Raw genomic sequence first — 21214 nt, 5'->3', positions numbered from 1 at the left:
CTTTGGGCCGAAGCAATCCTTTAATTAAACCAAAAAAGTCCAAAAACCCCAACTCATAATTAAAAAATAATCAGATTATTAGTATTAACGTAATCCATATCCTCGTCAGAAAGTCACACTTCTCACGCTCTGATTTTAAATTCCCCGAAACACCCTTCGGAGTTACAAACCCGTTACTCTCAAAGCCGACCTATACCCAAGGCTATTACCGTCATTTCTTGGTACCGTCTTCTCCAATCAACAGTTGTATAAATATCGGGGCGGCAAAGAAATTTAGTTCCAGAAGTTCTTGTTCGTTTGACAGCGTGCTTACTTTTACAGAGCTTCTCAAAGATATTTTTGTTTGTACAGTTTCGAATCTCATCTCCTTGCCATGGATTTCAACTGCAATGTTTTGAAGTTTATGATGATGAAAACTCCGGCTGATTCCATTCCTCCGTTGAAAATCGCCGGCGATCAAAACAACGTCGTTTCACCGGTTATCGATGGAAACAAACTGAAAATTCATGTTCCTGTTCCGAGGAAAATTGTTGGCGGCGAGGACGATGTGGTAGATAAGAAGAAAGTGAAAATTGAGGTTCCTATTCCGAGGGAATTGTTATTTCCATCCGCTGAGACGGCGTCGTGTACTGATCATGCGCAGTTATTGGTTCAGAACTATGGGAATTTCAAAAAGAGTGGGAAGCCGGTGAGGTTTATGTTCTATAAGGATGGATCGTGGGTGAATTTCGAGAAAAACGTGATGGATGTGATGGTATCAGGTTTCGTGAGTGGCAAGCCTATGATTGATGTGGAAATGGAAGGGTTAAAATGTCTTTTTGATTTTTATCGCATGTTAGAGATTGACTTGGACACTGGGAAAGAGCGTTCTATTTCTTGGATTGATGTTAATGGTAAGTGCTTTTTCCCTAAAGTCTTCATTGATTCCAGTGAGAATTCAAATGATAAAAATCAGGAAATTGAAGCTTCGAATGTTAATGAAAAAATTTCCTCTGAGAATCTGAAGATTGAAATTGAGATAAGAATCTCAGATGACAACTCAGATAAAGAAGTTAACAATTCAGGAGAAGAGTTAAAGTTAGGAAAGAGAAAGAGGGGAAGTGAGGAGAATGAAGTGGAGAAGAAGGGAGAACGGAGTTCGTCCAATGCGAAAGAGCGGCGTGTTATTGCTGCTACTGAATTGCATTCACCAAGGTGGCCAAAGGCAAGGTCATTGAGGGAAGAGGAGAAAGGCTATCAGATGGTAAAGGGTTTACTGTTGTCGGGTTTGAGGACTGTGGACCCTGGTGTTACAGTCACTTCGATTCATCAGTGTGTTAGAACTGGTCCATTGGAAAAGGCTCGTCTTGAGGTTTTCCACACAAATATGGAGATCATAAAGAGAGCTAGAGGGGGGAACCTTAATGTTGTATATGCTTGGTATGGGACATCAGCCAAGAACGTGGAGATCATTCTGCGTCATGGCTTTGGAATGCCTAGCGTGGTACATGGTTCTAATGCTCATGGCCTTGGTGTGTACTTGTCGCCCTTACGCCAACCTCAAAATAGGTATGCCGTTCTTTAACTAGTTCATTTTTGTGTTCTCGTAATTGCACGTGTTCTTTTTTTTTTTTTACTTGTTATTGATTGTGTGTGTAGTGCAATGATGTCTGAGGTAGATGAATATGGTGAAAAGCATATCGTACTGTGTCGGGTTATATTGGGAAAGCTTGAAAAGGTTGAGTTAGGATCTCAACAGCGGTATCCTTCTAGTGTGGATTTTGATACTGGGGTTGATGATTTGACAAACCCGAAGTGGTATGTGGTGTGGTCTGCAAATATGAACACCCACATTCTTCCCGAATGCATAGTTAGCTACAAATCTGGACGTCATAAGTCAGGTAAATGTTGCTCCTCTCTGTCATTCAATCTGTTTCAATCACTCTTGAATTTTGGAAAGAGAAATGGAAACACTTATGTGCCCATATAGGTCAAGCAAATGGTGCTTCATCCATGAAGTGGGCTCCTCATGCTTCAAATGCAATGGGTACATTAATATCCAAGCTAAGTACTTTGCTTCCACCTCCGAAAGTGCAGGAGTTGCAAAGTTTGTATGGCTCCTACCGGGTAAGTTGCATTGGATTTTCTAACACTGCACATTCGATATGATTTGTTATACGCAGGGTGATGAATCTGGTGTAACATCTTTATGTTGTGTTTTGACTACTCTTAACTTCTCTTCTCCTACAAATTGTTTACAGGAAGGCAAATTAGGGAAAGAAGTTTTCATGAGACAGTTACGATCAGTTGCTGGAGATGAGTTGTTGCGTTCGACTATTCTGGAAATTCGTGGCTGAGATGAGGTTCTTTTAGTGTTTAATTTTTGTCGTGAGAATATGGGATGTGTTCTCATTGATAATTCCGTTTTTATACAACAAAAGTGTAATGTTACCTTTTACAGAGGGAAGCCTCATTAGTAGGAAGCAGGATACACCTTAGGTTATAGACTTACATTTTGTTTTTGTTGTACCTTTTCTAAAGGTTGTTGTGGTGATGTTACTAAAGAGCTTGGACGGTTTTGTCTTTCAGTGGAAGTAGAATCCAGTTCAAATGACAACGTTTTTTTTTCCCATATCCGGTTTCTGTCTTTGTGTTTGCATGTGAAATATTGTTTGGGAATTGTGCAGCGCTAGTGTACAACTCTAAATTGCTTGCCTTATGTTCTGAAGCTTGAATACTGCTTCATGCAGTTATGACTAGATATGGTTTATCTTAAAGCTTTTTATTTGTGTCTGTTGTTCATGTTCTTTGGATATTATGCCAATCTCTTTTGGGTCCATATTTTCACTTTTTTTCTTCTTAAAATCTACATTGACTTGGAAGAGTTTAGAAATGTATATTTGTTCATTTTGTAGAATTCCTCAGAACTAGCTGCTTAAGTTGATTATTGATATTTTACGTGCTCCTTCTGGTTACTTGATTAGGATCTTACTTTACTCTTCATGATGCATGTATATACTGTTTCATGTGAGAAGTTTCTTTTGGTAGTAACCATTCCAATTTCCTAAAGCTAGTGGCTGAGTTCTCTATGGAAGTGCCTGTTTTTGAGATGTGACAAGAATGGCAGCCTACGTTAGCAGATAATTGAATACTTGGCCATATGGACCTTGCTTCGCATAATGCATGTAGACTATCTGTTGCAAAAGTTTCCCTTCAATAGTAAGAATTCAGGGTTGAGTATAAAGCTACAGGCATTGTATGCAACTGCCCACCTTCGAGTAGTGACGAGGGTAGCAGCCTATATTGATGTATTACCCAACCTATATTAACGTATAATTGGTCGAGTATGGAATGATTGTCAGGTAGTGGTAAAGAACCAATTGCAGTGATCTTGTGAAATGTAACTTAGCATTCTGGTGAGTCGACGCATTTATGACGTATTCATGTCTACTATTTAAAGATATGTTGTATGTCCTTGTGTGCATGCCTTTTTTCTCCTTGAACTAAAATTATGTTTAGATCTTTGGATTTCATTGGAGAAGAAGCACCAGTAATCTTCTTGCAGTGGCTGGTTTCCTGCTAAATGCTGTCTGTATTTTATGCCACAGGTTGGAGGATACATGCCTTGCCTATTCTTAAGATGAAATAATTCTTATTACCAGTTAGAGGTCCTTGCATAGTCATAATAAAGTAAAAATATATGTGGAGACATTTAAGCAAATTTTGATGGTTGACTTGGCTAAACTGGAAGTAGTAAGTCTCGTGATCAGAGTTATTGCTTGTGGTTTAGAAACAAATGTGTGCTATGACATGATGGAAGTGAGATAGTATATGGGACAGTTAGCTGCTTTGCTTTTGTGCTTGTGTTACTTCTCAAAAGAGATGGCTATGTTACCTTTGCATGAAGAAGTTGTTTTTGCATGTCTAGGTGGTGTATTTTAGGTTTTGACGCTGACTCTTTTACCTTTTCTGTAAATGGAATTAATTTTACTTATCTATCTGTTTTTAATGTAAGAGCAGAAGTTACTTACTGAATTATGTCGAATACAAGACCTCTTACCATATGATTGGAGAGTTTTTTTTTTTTTATTTAAAATTTTCACCAAGTACTGTTATGGATAAAGCGGCTAATGACTGGCAATAATGTGTGTGTAAATGTTGTTAGCACATGGGGTTATTATGCTTTTCATTCCACGTTATTGTGTTCCATGGATAAGTTTTTGAATGTTGATATTTATCTATGCCATCCAGCAACTACATGTTGCTGCAGTTGGGATTTGACAGTGTGGACTTTTTCTTCATTTAGTGGGTATCATATTTTTGGGTTGGTGAATGCTTTAAACTTTAAAGATGCTTAACTAGGTTAATAAGCAGACTGTAGAGGGCATGACTGGTAGTTGGGAACATGAAGTGCATTAAATGCGAGTTTCACCCTTCCTTTGATGGCCAACCAGGGTCGACTTTATTCATGAACTGGCGAACTGAACAAAGATCTGTGTCGGGTTAGGGTTTAACTTTTATTTTGTAAGTCAGGAAGTCATCAAATTTCACAAGCAAGAAGAGATAAAATGTGGTGCTTTAAGTCAGTTTTCAAAGAGTCCGGCAGCCTCATTGGCAAAAATCCATTTCTTACTGTCGCGTGATTTGGATTATGACTTCTTTAGACTTTCTGTTATCTCTCTATTTTTAGCATCTGTTTATGTTTCTTCTTACTAAAGTTCAGTTGGCAAGGGAAGTAATGGCCAACTTAGGTTTCTGTTTGAAGATTTTCTGCCAAAACTAGTCATGTAGTCTAAGAAAGTTATAATTTCTTTTAGTTGCTTATATTCACTGGAACATTTAGCAGTGTTTGTCTGTTCAGTTACTGACGGCATGTGTCTTATCTGTTTTGTTTTCTCTGGAACCTTTGCCTGTAAGTTAGGACCAACACCAGGGATATTCATTCTTTTTTTTTTTTTAGAAGTACCACTAACTGTTGGTCGGGGAGGGGGTGGTTAGGCCTTGACTCCTACCTGTAGTATTTATCACCAAAAGTGCAAGAAGATGGATATAAAATCTGTACAACAGAAGAAATGGACATGATCTTTTCTATATACATGTGATTAGCCTAAGCTTCGCCTCATCACAAGGTTCAAGAGTGTTTCATGACTGTTGTGTGCTCTGACTTTGAGTCTCCTCTTTTTCTTAATCTTAATTTAAGCAATTAATTTAATGGTGTCGTTCCTGGCTTTTCCTTGAGTTGGTATTCTCATAAACACGCACCTCGTTGCTTAAACTTCCCTACTAATAAAACAATTACCACAAAAGTATTGTGGCAAGTTAAATAACATGAATGTGTATGACATAGACTTGCTTGGTCAATTTATTGCGATTCATTTGAAGTTATGAGTTCCATTAGAGTTATCTTTATCAAGATGAGAGGAAGTTTCTCATCCTCGGTGATTTGGAGTATTAAGACGGTCAGGAACGCGAAATTGTGCAGACCCGTAAGGTATCCAGATGTATTTGTTGATTATTACTTATCACTATATCATAATCACATCAGTTGTTTGTGAAGCTTTAAGTTACTTACTGACAATTTTAATCAAATATTAGCTTTTAATACATTACAGTACACTACAGAATGTGATTTCCTGAATCTAAATGCCAATTACATACTGTTGTAGATAGATCTTTCAAATGGTTATAGGCTGTCTTCTGCTCTCATCGATGTTATCTTAGCTTTTTAATTATAGAAAGGAATAATGTAAAGCTACCTTATAACATTTTCTTACTGTGTTTTGTCTCTCCTTTGTAATGGTTTAGTGGCTTTTTAAGGGCCACAATCTTCTTGGACTTGGATTCCTCATGTTATGGTACCCATGGTATCATCTTTATTCCTTTTTTTTTTCCGTAAACGCACGCTGTTACTTAAACTTCCCTACCCATAATAATTGCCACAGTTAAACAACATGAAATGTGGATATTATTATACTGAATGCTAATTTGCTGTATATCAATTGTTTGCGACTTGTATGAAGTGCTGAGAATCGTAAGGAATTTGTTGGTGTTGATATGGAAGAAATTATGTCTTTGGTATGTTTCTCATCCTGTGTAGTTCGGACTAATAAGTGGTGACAGTTGGACTCATGAACACAACATCGTGGAGACTCATCAGTTGTCCAGATTTATCCAGGAGCAATAACTGTCTCATGGTCACAACAGTTGTTTGTCAAGTATTAATCACATGTGATAACTGTGATCAGATCTTAGCTGTTAATAAATGTGATCAGATCTTAGCTGTTAATAGATCACAGTATATTACAGAATCTGATTACATGATAGAAGAATAGAAAACGGGAATCTGATTAAGTGAATCTTACTCCTCATTAGATACTCTCTTCAGTGATACCTTAGCTTATGATTTATATCTTACAACAGTTTTTCCTGACAGTATCTTGCCTCTCCTTGTGCATTGGTGTTACTGGCGTTCCTTTAGGCCAACGGTCCTTTTGGACTTGGTGCTTCATGTGATGGTGCTCATGGTATCAGCAATTGTTTTTCTGTTTAGTAAGCGGTTTCACTTCTCTTAGAGGTGTCTTCTGTTCTAATCAGTTTTACAGTTCATTATGTCATTGTTATATCAGAAGTGGAAAAGAGAAGAGCTCACATTCTTCTTTGACTGTTATGTCATCTCTTGTCACTTACATTACTGCTTAAATAAACTTCTTTTCAGGGGTAAGGTTTTTGTGGACCCAAGTTCTTCACGTACTAAGGTACTCCGGTATAAGCACCTGACAGTCGAGTGTAAGTATGGGGCGTTCTTTTGCAAACAATATCAGTTACAAAGTTGGCTCTCAGCCTGTGAAGGAGATTTATCCAGATCTATTCAACCTCACAAGCACCTGATGCAACTATTCATGAGACTTGGGGGCAGCAGGGTTGGAATATAAACTTCAGAAGATTACTAAATGACTGGGGAGATTAATAGGATTGCTAAGCTTTTCCAGGTACTGGAACAATTTATTCAAGGAACAACAGCTAATGAAGATAGATTAGATTGGAAGCATAGAAGATGTAAATCATTTACTAGACTTTATTGGATCCTTGTAAGAATATCAAGCCACTTTTGGGTTTTGCCTTAATTGTAAATATGGTTCCCAGCAGTGTCTTTTTTTTTTTTTTGAATTGGTAACTGTCACACCTCCTTTTTCCGCTACACCCCCCGCTAAAGGACGTAAAAGGGAGTTTTTTCAATTAAAGGACAATCGAAACGGAATTTTATTTAAAGATTCAGAGTCGCCACTTGGGAGATTTGTGGTGTCCCAAGTCACCGGTTGAATCCCGAATCGAGGAAAAGAATGACTCTGTTTAACAGTCTGCGCACCAGAAATCCGGATAAGGAATTCTGTTAACCCGGGAGAAGGTGTTAGGCATTCCCGAGTTCCGTGGTTCTAGTACGGTCGCTCAACTGTCATATTCGGCTTATTTATCTGATTTTTAATACATGTTGAATCTATGTGCAAATTTTAACTGTGTACCGCTTTTATTATTATTACTTTTACCGAGAATTGCAACATCGTGAAAATACATCTCGAATCACGTCACATCAATGCACCCGTGGTTGTTGACACATTTCAACTCTGTTGAGATTTGGATTTGGGTCACATAAATGTGCACCCGAATTTAAGAAGATAACATTATTAAATGCGCGCCTAAAGCGACTAGCGTATCATTATTTTGGGTAGGGCCGTAAAATTTTGCTAAACGGTCCATCCCGAAGTCTAAGTAATTTTACCAACACGTATAGAGGGCCCCACAGCTTGTGTATTTTTGTTTGTCGATGTTCGTCTCATTCATTATTTTTAAAAGGAATTTGTAACGTCGTGGAAATGCATCTCGAACCACGTCATAATCAATGCACCCGTGGTTATTGACATATTTCGACTCCGTTGAGATTCGGATTTGGGTCACGTAAATGTGCACCCCAGTTTAGGGAGGTAATGTTATTAAAAGCGCGCTTAAAGTGACTAACGCGTTATTATGTTGGGGAAGGTCATGAAATTTGCTAAACGGCTCATCCCGAATTCTATATATTCATTATAACGATTTAAGAGGACCGCACAATTTATGCATTTGTTTTGATCGGCGAGGCCCATCTCATGTGTTTTTAAGAGGGCAAACCTAAAAGCAACTATGATTCTCTACTTTATTCGTCTTTTAAAAAAAATCCTAATTTATTCACTGAGATTATCCAGATTATTCAAACGTGCTTAACAATTAGAATCGAGGAGAAGTTGTATTTACTTATTAGAAATTAATGAAATAGTGATTCCTAGAATCCTAGTTTAAGACTCAGAATACTTATGTATTAGATACTGGAAACACGATCGTGAAAACCCGGTTATTTTTAGGTTGATCAGAACTAATATTACTAATTGGCATTAATGAACATGCTATTGAAATAGAGAACACGATTATCATATGGATTCAACTTATGCTACCTAAATCAAATTGACCAACTTATTGACCAAAACTTAACAGACTTGACCATTGCTTCACTGACTTATACTCAAACACTAATATTAATTTGGGAGGGCCATTTGAGTTCACATGCCAATCAAAATAAAAGAAACTTACTCATGAGAAATGGTTTAAGCCCTGAACTAATATTAACCGTTATGTCAAAATTCCAACTAGTGAAGCACGTTTGGCTTAGAAATGAATTTGATGTGGTCAGTGCCTCCTGTTTTCAACTTGGTTGTAATTTTAAACTGTTTTTGGTTCTTAAATTTTAAACAGCCAAATGTTCAACTAAATAAATACTAACCATACTAAGTCTAAAGCTAGAATAACCATAAATCAACAGTCCAGCAGCCTACATAATTCAACTTAATCAGTCCAGTTATACACCCTAATTAATTACAGCATACAGCAAACCAAACTACATAAGTTATATAAAAACATAATGAAATTATGAGGACAACAGATTTACGGCAAAAAACTTCAGTTTCATTTTCGTTATTCCGACAGGAGACGATACATTGAAACAGTCTGAGATATGTACCTGGAAATCGAATCAAATAGAAAAGGAGAGGTCAGCAGCAAGTAGTCAACTGGTATTCAACAATCAACAAGCAGCAGTAACGGGCAGAAATCAACAACAGCCCAGAGCTTAACTCGACCAAACCAGGAATAGTATGAACCCAGTAGAAACCAAAAAAAGAACACCCAAACACAACCTTGACCAAACCAACTGGTATTGAATTTTGATTCAAACAAACAGATCCAAACCTATAAGCGACTCCAAGTATAGAGCAGAAGTAAAAGGAAGAAAGGTTCTAGCTATTTCAGATCCTAAGCGAGGCAATGAAACAATAGCTATTCTTTTTCAACTCCCAAAACTCTCCAAAATGAATTCTGCCTCTGTATATTCAGTGTATCCAGAGTGTATATCAAGTGTATACTGCTCTCTCCGCCCCCTTTTGTTTCTTCTCCTCTCCGAATTTCCTAGCCTTATACCCTCTTTTAATGTTCTCCCTCTCTCAGAATCTCTTCCAAGTTTTCTTAGCTCTCTGTCCCTGTATCTAGAGTGTATATCGAGTGTATACCGCTCTCTCCGCCCCCTCTTTTTTTTTTCTTTTCTAATCTGATTTTCAACTCCCTTAAATGGGCATTCAATTAGTGCATTTTCCACTACCAATTTAACTTTTTATTTCTTTAATCATCCACTTAATTGTCCACTCAATTAGTGCTTTTAGTTAATTTGATAATGCAAATACTACCCTACCACTATTAGAAGCTTCTCAATTAGTAAATTGGCCCAACCAGATTTTCCTCTTCTTATTCTCAATGGGTTTGGCTGAGTTTTGGTTTTGGGCCTGGCTAAATTTGCCCAACCAGATTTTCCTCTTCTTATTCTCTTTGGGTTTGGCTGAGTTTTGGTTTTGGGCCTGGCTAAATTGGAGAAAGGGCTCAATCCGATTTTCTTCTTCTTTTATTTCCATTTTTTCTTCTTCTTCTTTTATTTTTCTTAAAATAAAACTAAAATTCTAAAAATCCTAAATTAACCTATATAACTAAATTGATTTATAAAAGTGCTAATTAACTCTTAATAACAATTAACACACAATTAAATAGCAATTACGATAAAATCACACAATTTGGACATTAAATGCTAAAAATACAACGTACATTATTTTTATGATTTTTGTTCTTGCAAAATAAACTTAATTGCTCCTAATTGTAGAATCAAATCCTAAGTGCAAATGCGACATATTTTTGTATTTTTTTTTATTAATTTAACAAATAAACATGCACGGACAAATACAAATAATTATCCAAAAATGCCACGAAAATTCTCAAAATTGCACACAAAAGAAAATTGTTTTATTTTTAATTTTTGGGAGTAATTCTCACATAGGGCAAAAATTACATGCTTACAGTAACTATTGTATATATTAAAAACATCAGTACATAGGTTGCACTGAAAACCAAATTTACATGGAGAGGATTAGTAGATGTTCTAATTCGAGACTTAGAAAGATCCTAGTATGTCTATGATTGTCAATGTATCTTTTATGTAACTCTGTTTGCACCAAAAACAAAAAAGAAGAATACAATTGAGTTTGATCTTCTGCACTGGATTGCTCCTATCTTCAAAACATCTAGCATTCATTTTCCTCCAAACTGTCCACCAGATACAAGCCGGGACAGTCCTCCATCTATCTCTACTAGTTGCTTCAGCTCCAGCTTCTTCCCAGCTATAAAGGACATCTTTAAGCATGTATGGCATTGACCATGAAATACCCCTAAGACTAATAAAGATTTTCCATAGTTGGTCTGTAATCTTGCAATGTAGAAACAAATGTGTGACAGTTTCAGCATTTTTCCCGCACAGAAAACATCTTGAGCACAGAGAAATTCCCCTTTTTATGAGATTATCCTGGGTTAATACCGCCTCTTTTACCAGTAGCCAAGTGAAGCAAGCTACCTTGTATGGAATCTTTGTCTTCCAAATATGTTTCCAAGGCCATGGGTCCACTTGTTGATTATTATGATTCAAAATCTTATATGCATCCTTCACCCGGTATACCCTTCTGTTGTGCCTCATCCACCAAAGTGAATCAAAACCTTCCTGTAATCCTCTAAATGCTTCCAGCTCTTTGTAAAGGTCAGCTAATCTTGTTATCTCCCAGTCGTTCAACTGTCTTCTTAGAGCGATTTCCCATCCTTGATGACTCCTCATATCAGCTACTGTCTTATGCTGGTTTTGTGATAAACCAAACATGTCGGGGTATCTTTCCTTTAAGCTTTCATTTCCTAACCAATTATCATTCCAGAATGATGTGTTCCTTCCATTGTTCACTCTTATGGAGGAGTGATTCTTCATTATATGCCAAAATTCTCTGATGGATTTCCACACACTTACTCCATATGATATTCTGACTTTTTTGACACCCAGTTATTTTCCTCACCATACTTTGCTTTGATCACTTTGCCCCATAAAGATTTGGGTTCTTGAGAGTACTTCCATAACCATTTCATTCTAAGAGCCTTGCTATGATTCTTCAAATTCCTTATTCCTAAACCACCTTATTTTTTATCCATTGTGAGTGTCTTCCATTTAACTAAATGAAAGACTTTTTTCTCCTTCTTACCTTGCCAAAGGAATGATCTTCGGAGTTTGTCCAATCTCTAATGCCTATTGGAATTGGGAACAAAGACATCATTTAAGTAGGAAATGAGTCTAATACTGAGTTGATTAGAACTAGCCTGCCCCCCAATGATAGGTATTGTGATTTCCATCTTGACAGCTTCTTCTCACACTGTTCTATGACTGAATTCCAGATTTCTTTTGATTTGGATCTTGCACCAAGAGGCATCCCAAGGTAAACAGTTGGTAGGGACCCAACTTCTCCTCCCAATATCTGTGTCAGTTGCTCCATGTTGTTAACTTCATTAATGGGAAAAATATTGCTCTTTCTCCAGTTTATGTGTAATCCTGAGACTCCCTCAAATAAGACCAAAATGATTCTTAGCAATCTAAGTTGTTCCTTTTCGGCATCACAGAAAACTAGAGTATCATCAGCATATTGGAGATGTGTGATCTCTAGATTGTTTGCCCCACTCATGTTTACCTCAAAACCTTTAACCCATCCACTGACTTTAGTCGTTTTGATAATGTTGTTCAATCCTTCCATGGCTATAATGAATAGAAAGGGAGATAAAGGATCACCTTGTCTTAGACCTCTATGTGAGTGGAAAAACCCTTTAGGAGATCCATTTATAAGAATGGAGAATTTTACGGTAGATATGCAAAATTTCATCCATCTATTCCATTTTTGCCCAAAACCCATTAGTTCTAACATTCTGAGTAGGAAGCTCCAATTTACATGATCACCTTCTCAATATCTAATTTGCATAAGATTCCAGGTTCCTTCTTTTTTATTCTTGAATCCACAGCTTCGTTGGCAATCAACACTGCATCTATTATTTGTCTTCCTTTGATGAAAGCCATTTGTTGAGCATCGACAATTTTCCCTACCACCCTCTTAAGTCTTTCGGTTAAGACTTTTGAGAGCAATTTGTAGAAGCTCCCTATCAGACTGATCGGTCTGAAATCTCTCAATTCTTTCGCACCTGTCTTCTTTGGAATCAAAGCTATATATGTTGCATTGAAGCTTTTCTCAAACATCTCCTGAGAATGGAAGTTGTTGAGGGCCGCCATGATGTCTTCCTTCAAAATGTCCCAGCACTTTCTGAAAAAACCCATTGTGTATCCATCCGGACCTGGGGCCTTGTCACTTGCACACATCTTCAGATAGGTCAAAACTTCTTGTTCCTCAAAGTTACTCTGTAAAAGCTCCCTTTCTGATTCAGAAATTCTTGAGCTATTTTTCGAAATTGACCGTTGGTCTCCACTCTTCAGGCTCTTTGTATAACTCCTTGTAGAATTCAGTTATCTCAATCTCTATTCTGTCTGGATCCTCGACTACTTCATGTCAAATCATTAGTTGATCAATGTTGTTGTTTCTCTTATGTGCATTTGCAGTGCGATGGAAAAATTTTGTATTCCTGTCCCCTTCTTTGAGCCACAAAGCTCTTGATTTTTGTCTCCATACAGTTTCTTCATTCTTGAGTTGTTCCTCAATCTCCATTAGAGTAGCTGTTTTCCTCACTGATTCCTCCTCTGTCAGCGCTCTTAGTTGTTGTGTTGTCTCAAAACCTGCTAGTTGACTTCGCAATTTTGTTTTTGCATTTCCAAATTACCTTCATAAACTCTGCTCCATTCTTTTAGCTTGCCCTTGAGAGCTTTTAACTTGCAAGCTAAAATGTAATCTGGTCTTCCTGAGAATTCAAAAGATGTTCACCAGTCTTTAATTCTGTCATCAAAACCTTCCACATTCAGCCATCAATTTTCAAACTTAAAGTATGATTTAGCTTGTTCCCACGCACCACAGTATAGAGCCACAGGTGAATGGTCCGAAATTAACCTTTGTTGGATAGTTTGCTTGATGTTTCTGAAGCTTTCATCCCATTCTTCTGAAATCTATCAATTCTTGAAGCGGCTGTATGATTGTCCCCTTTGAACCAAGTATAGTAGCCTCCTTCAAGTCGTAGATCTATCAACTCCATATCTTCAATAAAATCCGAGAATTCCACCATCGCTTTGGACCTCCTTGAACATTCCCGTTTTTCAGAAGGGTACATTGTAACGTTAAAATCGCCACAGACCGCCCAAGGACCTTCCATCAATCCCCTCACTACACCAATTTATCTCCATACTATTTTCCTTTCAATTCTACAATTTGGGGCATACACTCATGTTATATGACATTGAAAATTCTATAAAAGAGCCTCGAACTTGCAAGTCAAAGTGTATGCACCAGTCTGCAACACCTCCCATTTCCATACTCTACAATCCCATAATAACAAAATCCCCCCTCTCGTGCCGCTAGCTTCTAAACTTGCATACCTCACCCATCTACCACCCCATATTTGACTGACTATTTTCTTAATATCTCCCTCCACTTTTGTCTTTTGCATGCATATAATGTCTGCCTTCTAGTTCTGCACTTGACTTTTTATGATCTCCCTTTTCCTTCTTGTCGTTTAAACCCCTTACATTCCAGGAAATTACTTTGATCTTCATATTGAAATGATTGATAGATCTCTTCTCCTACTCCTTTTACCGCCACTCTTGAATTTGACATCAAACGAAGTTAAACCTTTTAATTCCAGTGATCCTTTGAATCTTTGTTTCTTCACCTCCAACTCTGTCTCCACCTTTCTAACCTGTCTGCAACTGTCAATTTGCATTAATAACTCCAATGCTTCTTCTTCATGTCCTTGAAAATCTACTCCAAACATTTTCCCCAATTTGATCATATTTTGATGGACCCATAGTGTTGCGTCCATGTCTTTATCCATTAAAGGATTGTGTTGCTGAACTGCTATAGGATTCACCTCCTCGATTTACCAATCTTGGATAGAGCTAAAGTATTTTAGTTGTTCCAAAACTCTTCCAACTTGATCTTCCCCCATATTTGTGTTTATGCTCTGCTTCCCTGCCTTCAGTTCCAGTCTTGCTATCTTTGGTCCACCTTCTGGCTGACTGCAGCTGTTGAATGTTGCCTTTGTCATACTTTCAAGGTTTTCATTGGGGATTGGATCCCCTGGAGTGGACTCTTTTGCCCCCAGGTAAGAAGGTCCTCCCATTTCCTCAATACAAGGCTTCAGCCTAATATCATCAGAAAACTCACACGAGAGATCATTAAAAATGACTTGTGCAGCCAAGTCGGAGTCATAGGATTTCAGCTCGTTGTTTGTCACTTTACTGCTCTGATTCATCGAACTCGAACCTTGTGTAAGTTGCACACTTGCCTTTCCTTTATCAGTGTTTTGCAATATGGTGCACCCCACTTGATTGTTCAAATATCTCTCTATTTCAAAACATTGTTCGTTTTCTTGCATCTTCAGCTCATATCTTGTCTGTCTTTCAGCCCAGATTGGGATGAAAAATTTGATACCGTCTCTTACAATCCCAACCTCATTGGGAGTCTTTCTGCCATCACCAACAATTTTAATTCTTGCCCACTTAAGATGATTTTTGAGATCAGTTTCTTCTTCAGTAGCTATCCATCCCCCACAGAGATCTCCTATTTCTTTGAAGATCTTTTGTGACCATAGATGTAAAGGAATCCCCATGGCTCTAATCCAGCATGTTTCCTCGATTTGTGAGTTTGGAATGCATCCAGCAGTATGACTCTACCATTCCAGATGAAGCTTGAACTTTTTCCAACTCCATTCTCCTTGCATAATCTGCTCCGCCATGAATCTGTTTGGAAATTCAAAAAGAAACATATTGCCTGTCATTTTATACATGTTTACTCCATATGCTTTGTTCTATGACGCACTAGCCCATCGCCTTATGTATGCTAAAGTGGGTCTCTCATTGATTTCTTTCCCAAAAAACCCGACAATGCATCTTTTTAGTAAACCAGAATCCTTGCTACCTGTCGATTCCACAACAGAGATATCTCCATTGTTTATGCTGACCTTTGCCTCTCGAAGGGTATTGGATTGCCATTTACTCTCCTTGATTGCTTTGACATAAGGGTAGTTGTCCACCGTGATTCTAGGTGGGACTGTGGGATTCATTTTGGGGATGTATGAATCTTTCTATCTTAGCTGCTATGTCATTCCAACCTGCATTCAAGGCTAACTCTGGAATTATAATAACAGACCTCCCTTCTCCCTTCAGTGACAGAATGCTCATGTATCTTCCGTGAACGTTGAATTTCCTGGTACAGAAATGTTCTGTCATATGTTCCTTGCACTTCCATCGCTTCACTAAATTCATTTGATCTTTCGACGCTTCTTTAAGTACAAAACAAATCCATTCCATTACCTTTCTGCCCATGGATGAACGTCTCATCATGCTGCGGCTTCTCTCCACCCATTCGAACCATACCTCTTTGTTGGAATTCCATCTGGTGATGTCAAAAGATTTGAATCCTGCGTTGAAATAAATTCGGTTGTTTCCCATATTGTACAACCCAACTGTTAAGGTTATGGAAATTATAAGGAGTATTTGATGGTCATCATAGTTGAGCTGTTGAGGTAAAAGAAACTGAAATTTGGGCCAAAACAGAGGTTTCCCACTCCCGGGAAAATAAAAGTCGTCGAAAATCTAAAAAAATTGTACCAATCTGGTCGGAATTTGCAGTAAAGGAAGCTGTCCCAAATTTTTTTTTTGAAAAGCTGCCGGAATTTGGCTCACGCGCCCGGCGCGTGTGGGAAAGGTCGCCGGAAAGGGCCGCGCGTGGAGGCTGCTTCATCGGAAAAGATTCAGTGGAGTGGTCGGAATCTCGGGGCTGTCTAATGGTGTTCATGGAAAGCTAAAAATTCTTGTACTCAGGCTCCTCGGGAGTGTGCCTGAGAGCTAAAAAGTGTTCCCAGCAGTGTCTTTGTGCTGCAGATATATAATCTCACTGTTTCTTCTTCTCAAAAGAAGTCCTTTGCACAGTGTGGTCTACTTGATAGCAATCATAGAACCCTTGCAAATCAAGGTGCTCTTTTTATTATTATCTTGAGTCTGGGCAGTTCATTTTTTTTTTAAATTACATTTTGATAGGATGCTGTAAATAACATATATGACGAGAGTGGTTCTTTTCGTGAATCTGGGTAATTCATACTTTTTTGTAAATACATTTTGATAGGATGCCGTAAATAACATGAGTTGTATGTGCAAGGCATCGTTCATAGCCGGGAGCTTGGATGCCGTTGTTTAGTCTTCCTCTACAAGGAATGATATTTTGGATGAATGTCTGCCTGAATGTGAATAGATAGATTTATTCTAGATATCACTGGACAATCACAGTTTACCATTGCAGAGTTTTAAAAACACCATATAGGAGACATTGTACGCATTGGAAAATCTTAAAGATATCTCCTATCATCTAAAGGAAAAGGGAGATACACGTTTGGACTGTTTTTCTTGAAGTTTTATATGTTAATAAAGGTTAACGATCTACTGGAAGTGTATGATAAATGGCTGTTCAGTGGTCGTCCTTTCTCTTTTGTAAGTTCCTTGAACTAGTGGTCTGGTATCTGACACGGCTTTATTTCTGGTTAATCAGTTTAATTTGCCCTAGGCCTTGTCAGTTGTCCCTCCATGAATTGCATGCATTTGGTTTGAAGGAATGTAGTCGATGTGAGGCTTGCCATAAACATGTTGGTGCAGCGTGACGATAAAGACACAGTTTACTCTTTGGCGATGGTTCCCGCTCGAGTGTCTCCTAGTGGTTCAACAGAACTATGTGCTGATTTCTCTCGCTTTCCTTTGGAAAGGATGGGCATGCGGTTGCATAACCTTTTTCTCAATGCTGGTTCGCAGCCTTTCTGTTGAGGAAAGCTTGGAACACATTGTGACAGATAATAGTGAATGTCTTGAAACTTAGTAACAAGACAATTCACTGAATGATTCTTGGTTCTACTTGAGAAGTCTGAAATGAACGTGTAATTGTTTGGGCAATGAGTGTTCCGCTGTTTGAGGAAGTGCGTGAGAAGATCGTTCATTTGTGGTTTGTACCCTTCAAATAATTCTGTTTAAAGTTGGAAGTTTAGAAGAACTGAAGAGACTATCATGTTGGTTTTGGAAGTTTATGCTACGGCAATCAGTAAGCGTGGTTTTGTTTTGTTATTTCTTGTAATGGCTGGTAGCGATAACCGGATATGCAGCTCTATTCAGGTGTTAGGTGGAGGATTAATGTTTATCCTTGACATTGATAATAATCAAGGTTTGAGAACGTAAATCAGAAATCCGTTGTAGTCTAGTTGGTTAGGATACTCGGCTCTCACCCGAGAGACCCGGGTTCAAGTCCCGGCAACGGAATCATCTTTTTCCTGAGTGTATATCTTGGGGCTTCTGCTGCCACGGATCTGGGCCAGCTTAGGTGCAAAGTGCAAACTACACAAAAACTTGTTCTTTTCATGTATGATTTTTCCTAACCAAAAGCTGGTTTTAATGGACGTTAGCAGCGCGACTTGGGATTAGTTGCGACCACTGTGGGTATACGTCTGGAGACCAAAGTAAAAAAGAAAAGTTAAAGGCCGGCTTTTGGTTCAAAAACTTGAGGAAGATTTTATGTAAATTTGCTTTTTCCGTTCCTGGAAAACCATTCGTTCAACCACGTGCCCAAGGAGAAACGTGTATTCATAACATTGTAGAGTTGAATATGAGTGGAAATATTTTTTGAAAGAAGTCTCGTAACGTATTCTTTCGAATTCAGTTTGCAAAAATCACTTTTGACATTCTAAAGTATAGAATACTACTTCGACAACAAATTATACAAAAGCATTGTCTACATTATAAGGAGGTTTTTCTCGCTTCAACCCATTTCATTAACCTCGTCGTGTGTGTTTAGCGTATTCTAGTCAGGTTGTTGCTTCAATATGTAAAAGGAACCTCATATGTAACACGACATATATTATATATATAACATGTAGGGTTATTGTTACAACATAAATATAGGTAACATGCAATGGCAGTAGCAGAGCCGATTTTTGGTGTAGGCTTAAGCCCGACCTAGAACACTAGCGGAAACAATTTACAATATTTACACAAATAGCTTGCCTGATTCATTGCTTAGGTTATACATCCGCTTGCTATTTCTAGTTTAAGTAATTGGACGAGCGGCTAATTCTTTTGTTTAAAACGTGTGGAACCGGGTACAGTGAACCAAAGCATATATCAAAGCAGTTTAATCTGGTTCACTCATTTTGGTCCCAATAATTAGAGATAGTATCTAGGAATCCACTTATCCGATCGATCATCCCAAGCATCTTCTGCCGACAAATAACTAATGTCAACCATTGTGAGATAGATGAGAACCATACACTCTTTACTAAATATTTCGTGTTCGAGATCTTAATAAGGAGCAGTTCCCTTTTAATAGATCTAGCCGTACTTTGAATCTGAATAAATGGCGCAGTGAGTACTAAATGTTTTTACCGGAGAAGAAAAATTAAAGCTAGTGTCCGGGAAAAGATTCAATCAAGCTAATTACAACATTAATGCTATTTCAAATGTCAAATGATCACCAATATAAAGTACCTACTCATCTGCGCAATAGACTGCATTTGATTTCTAAATTTTATTTTGGCAGTGTTCTTTCACCAAAAAGAAATAACATAGAAAGAAAAAAAATGAACAAGACGAAATTAAGAAGAAGAGAAAAATACATCAAGTATAACGGAACAATCATTTGTGGAGCACTTGAACCATTTGGACATGTTTCATTATGGAGTCTGATGACAAAATTCGACAGCGAAAAGGACATTTATTTTGTATTTGCCTGAGAAAAAAATACAGTCACACCTCTCTATAGCAGCATCCCTATATAACAACAATTCACTATAAAATCCAAGTTTTTCTGGAACCAATTTTTATATTATTATGTTATACTTTATGTTCTATATAACAACGCTTTACTATAACATCCAAAATATTCGGAACAAATAAGGTTGTTATAAAGAGGTTTGACTATATTATCTAATTTAGTGAGAACAATAGAGAAGTAAAATAAAATCGTATCTGCAAGTAAGAAAATAGTGGTCATGCCACGCTCCTGCAAGTGGGGCTTTATATTGGCAAAGGCGGATTCAAGTTCTAAACTCTATAATTTTAATATTTTTCAAAAATTATGTGTGCATATATATTCGTTAGATATTCATAGTAATTTTAACAAATTTTACCTATAAATATATGTTCCGAGATAAGTTTTATGGAGATGTATAGAGGCTAGCGGTATCCTGGTGGCGTACATTATGATGATTAAGGATATGTACAAGGAAGCAAAGACTCGGGTGAGGACTGCGAAAGGAGACTCGGATCATTTTCTTGTGGAGATGGGGTGCATTAGGAATCGACTCTTAGCCCGTTTTTGTTTGCCTTTGCACTAGATGTGTTGCCGTGACACATACAAGGAGAAGTGTCATGATGTATGCTATTTGCTGATGACATAGTTTTGATTGACGTGACGCAGGGCGGAGTTAGTGCTAGGTTGGAAGTTTGGAGACAGACGCTAGAGTATAGAGGTTTCAAGTTGAGTAGGTCAAAAACTAAGTCTTGGAGTGCAAGTTCACCGATGGGATGTATGAAGAAGAAGTGGAAGTGAAGATTGGTACTCAAGTCATCCCCAGAAGAGACAATTTCAAATATCTTGGGTCTATTATTCAAGGCAACGGGGAGATTGACGCGGATGTTACTCATCGTATTGGAGCGGGGTGGATGAGATGGAGGCTCGCATCGGGGGTTTTGTGTGATAAGAATGTGCCACCTGGACTTAAGGGCAAGTTCTATAGAGTGGTGGTTAGACCGACTATGTTGTATGGAGCTGAGTGTTGGCTCGTCAAGAAGTCCCATGTCCAAAAGATGAAAGTAGCTGAAATGAGGATGTTGAGATGGATGTGCGGGAATACTAGGAAAGACATGATTAGGAATGAAGTTATTAGGGAGTGGCATCTGTAGAGGACAAGTTGCTAGAATCGAGGTTGAGATGGTTTGGGCATGTGAAGAGGAGAGACACATATGCTCCGATCCGGAGGTATGAGGGGTTGTCCATGGCGGGTCTGAGAAAGGGAAGGGGTAGGCCTAAGAAGTATTGAGGAGAGGTAATTAGGCATGACATGTCGCTGCTTCAGCTTACCGAGGATGTGACTCACGATAGGAAGGTGTGGAGGTCGAGGATTAGGGTTGTAGGTTGACTGATAGTAGTGTGTTCCTCCTAGGTCTACCAGTAGTAGTAGGATTATTTTTGTATTATCTTATCATGTCTTTATTATTACATGTTGTGTCATTCGCGCTCGTTTCTACATTACATTGTTGTTACCATTGTTTTTTTTTTTTGGTTGCTTTATCTTATCATGTTCCTTGAGCCGAGGGTCTCTCTACCTTTATAAGGTAGGGGTAAGGTCTAGGTACACACACTACCTTCCTCAAACGTCACTTATGAGATTACACTGAATTTGTTGTTGTGATTGCTGTTATAAATTTATATTGCGCATCAAAAATATTAAGTTCAAATAAATCCGGTACCATAATGTTACATCTGAATATTGGTTGTACATCATTAACAGGAAAATAAAAATATTATAAATTAAAAAGTTTTCAGAGAGCGAGAAGTGGTGTTCTTTCAAAACAGACCAAATGAAACGAGTGACAAATAAAATAGAAAACATTCAGTAATTA

At 38.0% G+C, this 21214-nt stretch overlaps 2 protein-coding genes and 1 non-coding gene across 3 annotated transcripts; 2 read left to right on the top strand and 1 right to left on the bottom strand.

Annotated features, from left to right (window-relative positions):
- The first annotated feature begins 272 nt into the window (after positions 1–272).
- LOC107764059 (inactive poly [ADP-ribose] polymerase RCD1) lies at positions 273–2611 on the top strand. The gene is made up of 4 exons (XM_016582582.2): positions 273–1548; positions 1639–1880; positions 1970–2106; positions 2241–2611. The coding sequence occupies exons 1-4, from the start codon at positions 374–376 to the stop codon at positions 2334–2336; spliced, it is 1650 nt and encodes a 549-aa protein (XP_016438068.1). The 5' UTR covers positions 273–373; the 3' UTR covers positions 2337–2611.
- Positions 2612–12962: 10351 nt separating this feature from the next.
- On the bottom strand, positions 12963–13671 carry LOC142170180 (uncharacterized). The gene is made up of 3 exons (XM_075232018.1): positions 13455–13671; positions 13231–13308; positions 12963–13186 (listed from the first exon to the last, which is right to left on the bottom strand). The coding sequence occupies exons 1-3, from the start codon at positions 13669–13671 to the stop codon at positions 12963–12965; spliced, it is 519 nt and encodes a 172-aa protein (XP_075088119.1).
- A 4113-nt stretch (positions 13672–17784) lies between these two features.
- TRNAE-CUC (transfer RNA glutamic acid (anticodon CUC)) lies at positions 17785–17857 on the top strand. Its single transcript has one exon. It is a non-coding gene; the product is annotated as a tRNA-Glu (tRNA).
- Positions 17858–21214: the final 3357 nt, after the last annotated feature.

Source organism: Nicotiana tabacum, chromosome 16, assembly GCF_000715075.1.
Source record: "Nicotiana tabacum cultivar K326 chromosome 16, ASM71507v2, whole genome shotgun sequence".
NCBI lineage: Eukaryota > Viridiplantae > Streptophyta > Magnoliopsida > Solanales > Solanaceae > Nicotiana > Nicotiana tabacum.
This window is presented reverse-complemented; position numbering and strand designations above follow the sequence as displayed.

Excerpts from the sequence above, each read along its gene's own strand:
- LOC142170180 (XM_075232018.1), bottom strand. The coding sequence starts at position 13,671 with ATGTACCCTTCTGAAAAACGGGAATGTTCAAGGAGGTCCAAAGCGATG. Across the intron at positions 13,309-13,454 it reads AAGCAAACTATCCAACAAAG|GAAGACCAGATTACATTTTA; the intron begins GTTAATTTCGGA and ends TTGAATTCTCAG. Across the intron at positions 13,187-13,230 it reads ATGGAGCAGAGTTTATGAAG|GTTTTGAGACAACACAACAA; the intron begins GTAATTTGGAAA and ends GTCAACTAGCAG.
- LOC107764059 (XM_016582582.2), top strand. The coding sequence starts at position 374 with ATGGATTTCAACTGCAATGTTTTGAAGTTTATGATGATGAAAACTCCG. Across the intron at positions 1,549-1,638 it reads TTACGCCAACCTCAAAATAG|TGCAATGATGTCTGAGGTAG; the intron begins GTATGCCGTTCT and ends TTGTGTGTGTAG. Across the intron at positions 1,881-1,969 it reads ATCTGGACGTCATAAGTCAG|GTCAAGCAAATGGTGCTTCA; the intron begins GTAAATGTTGCT and ends GTGCCCATATAG.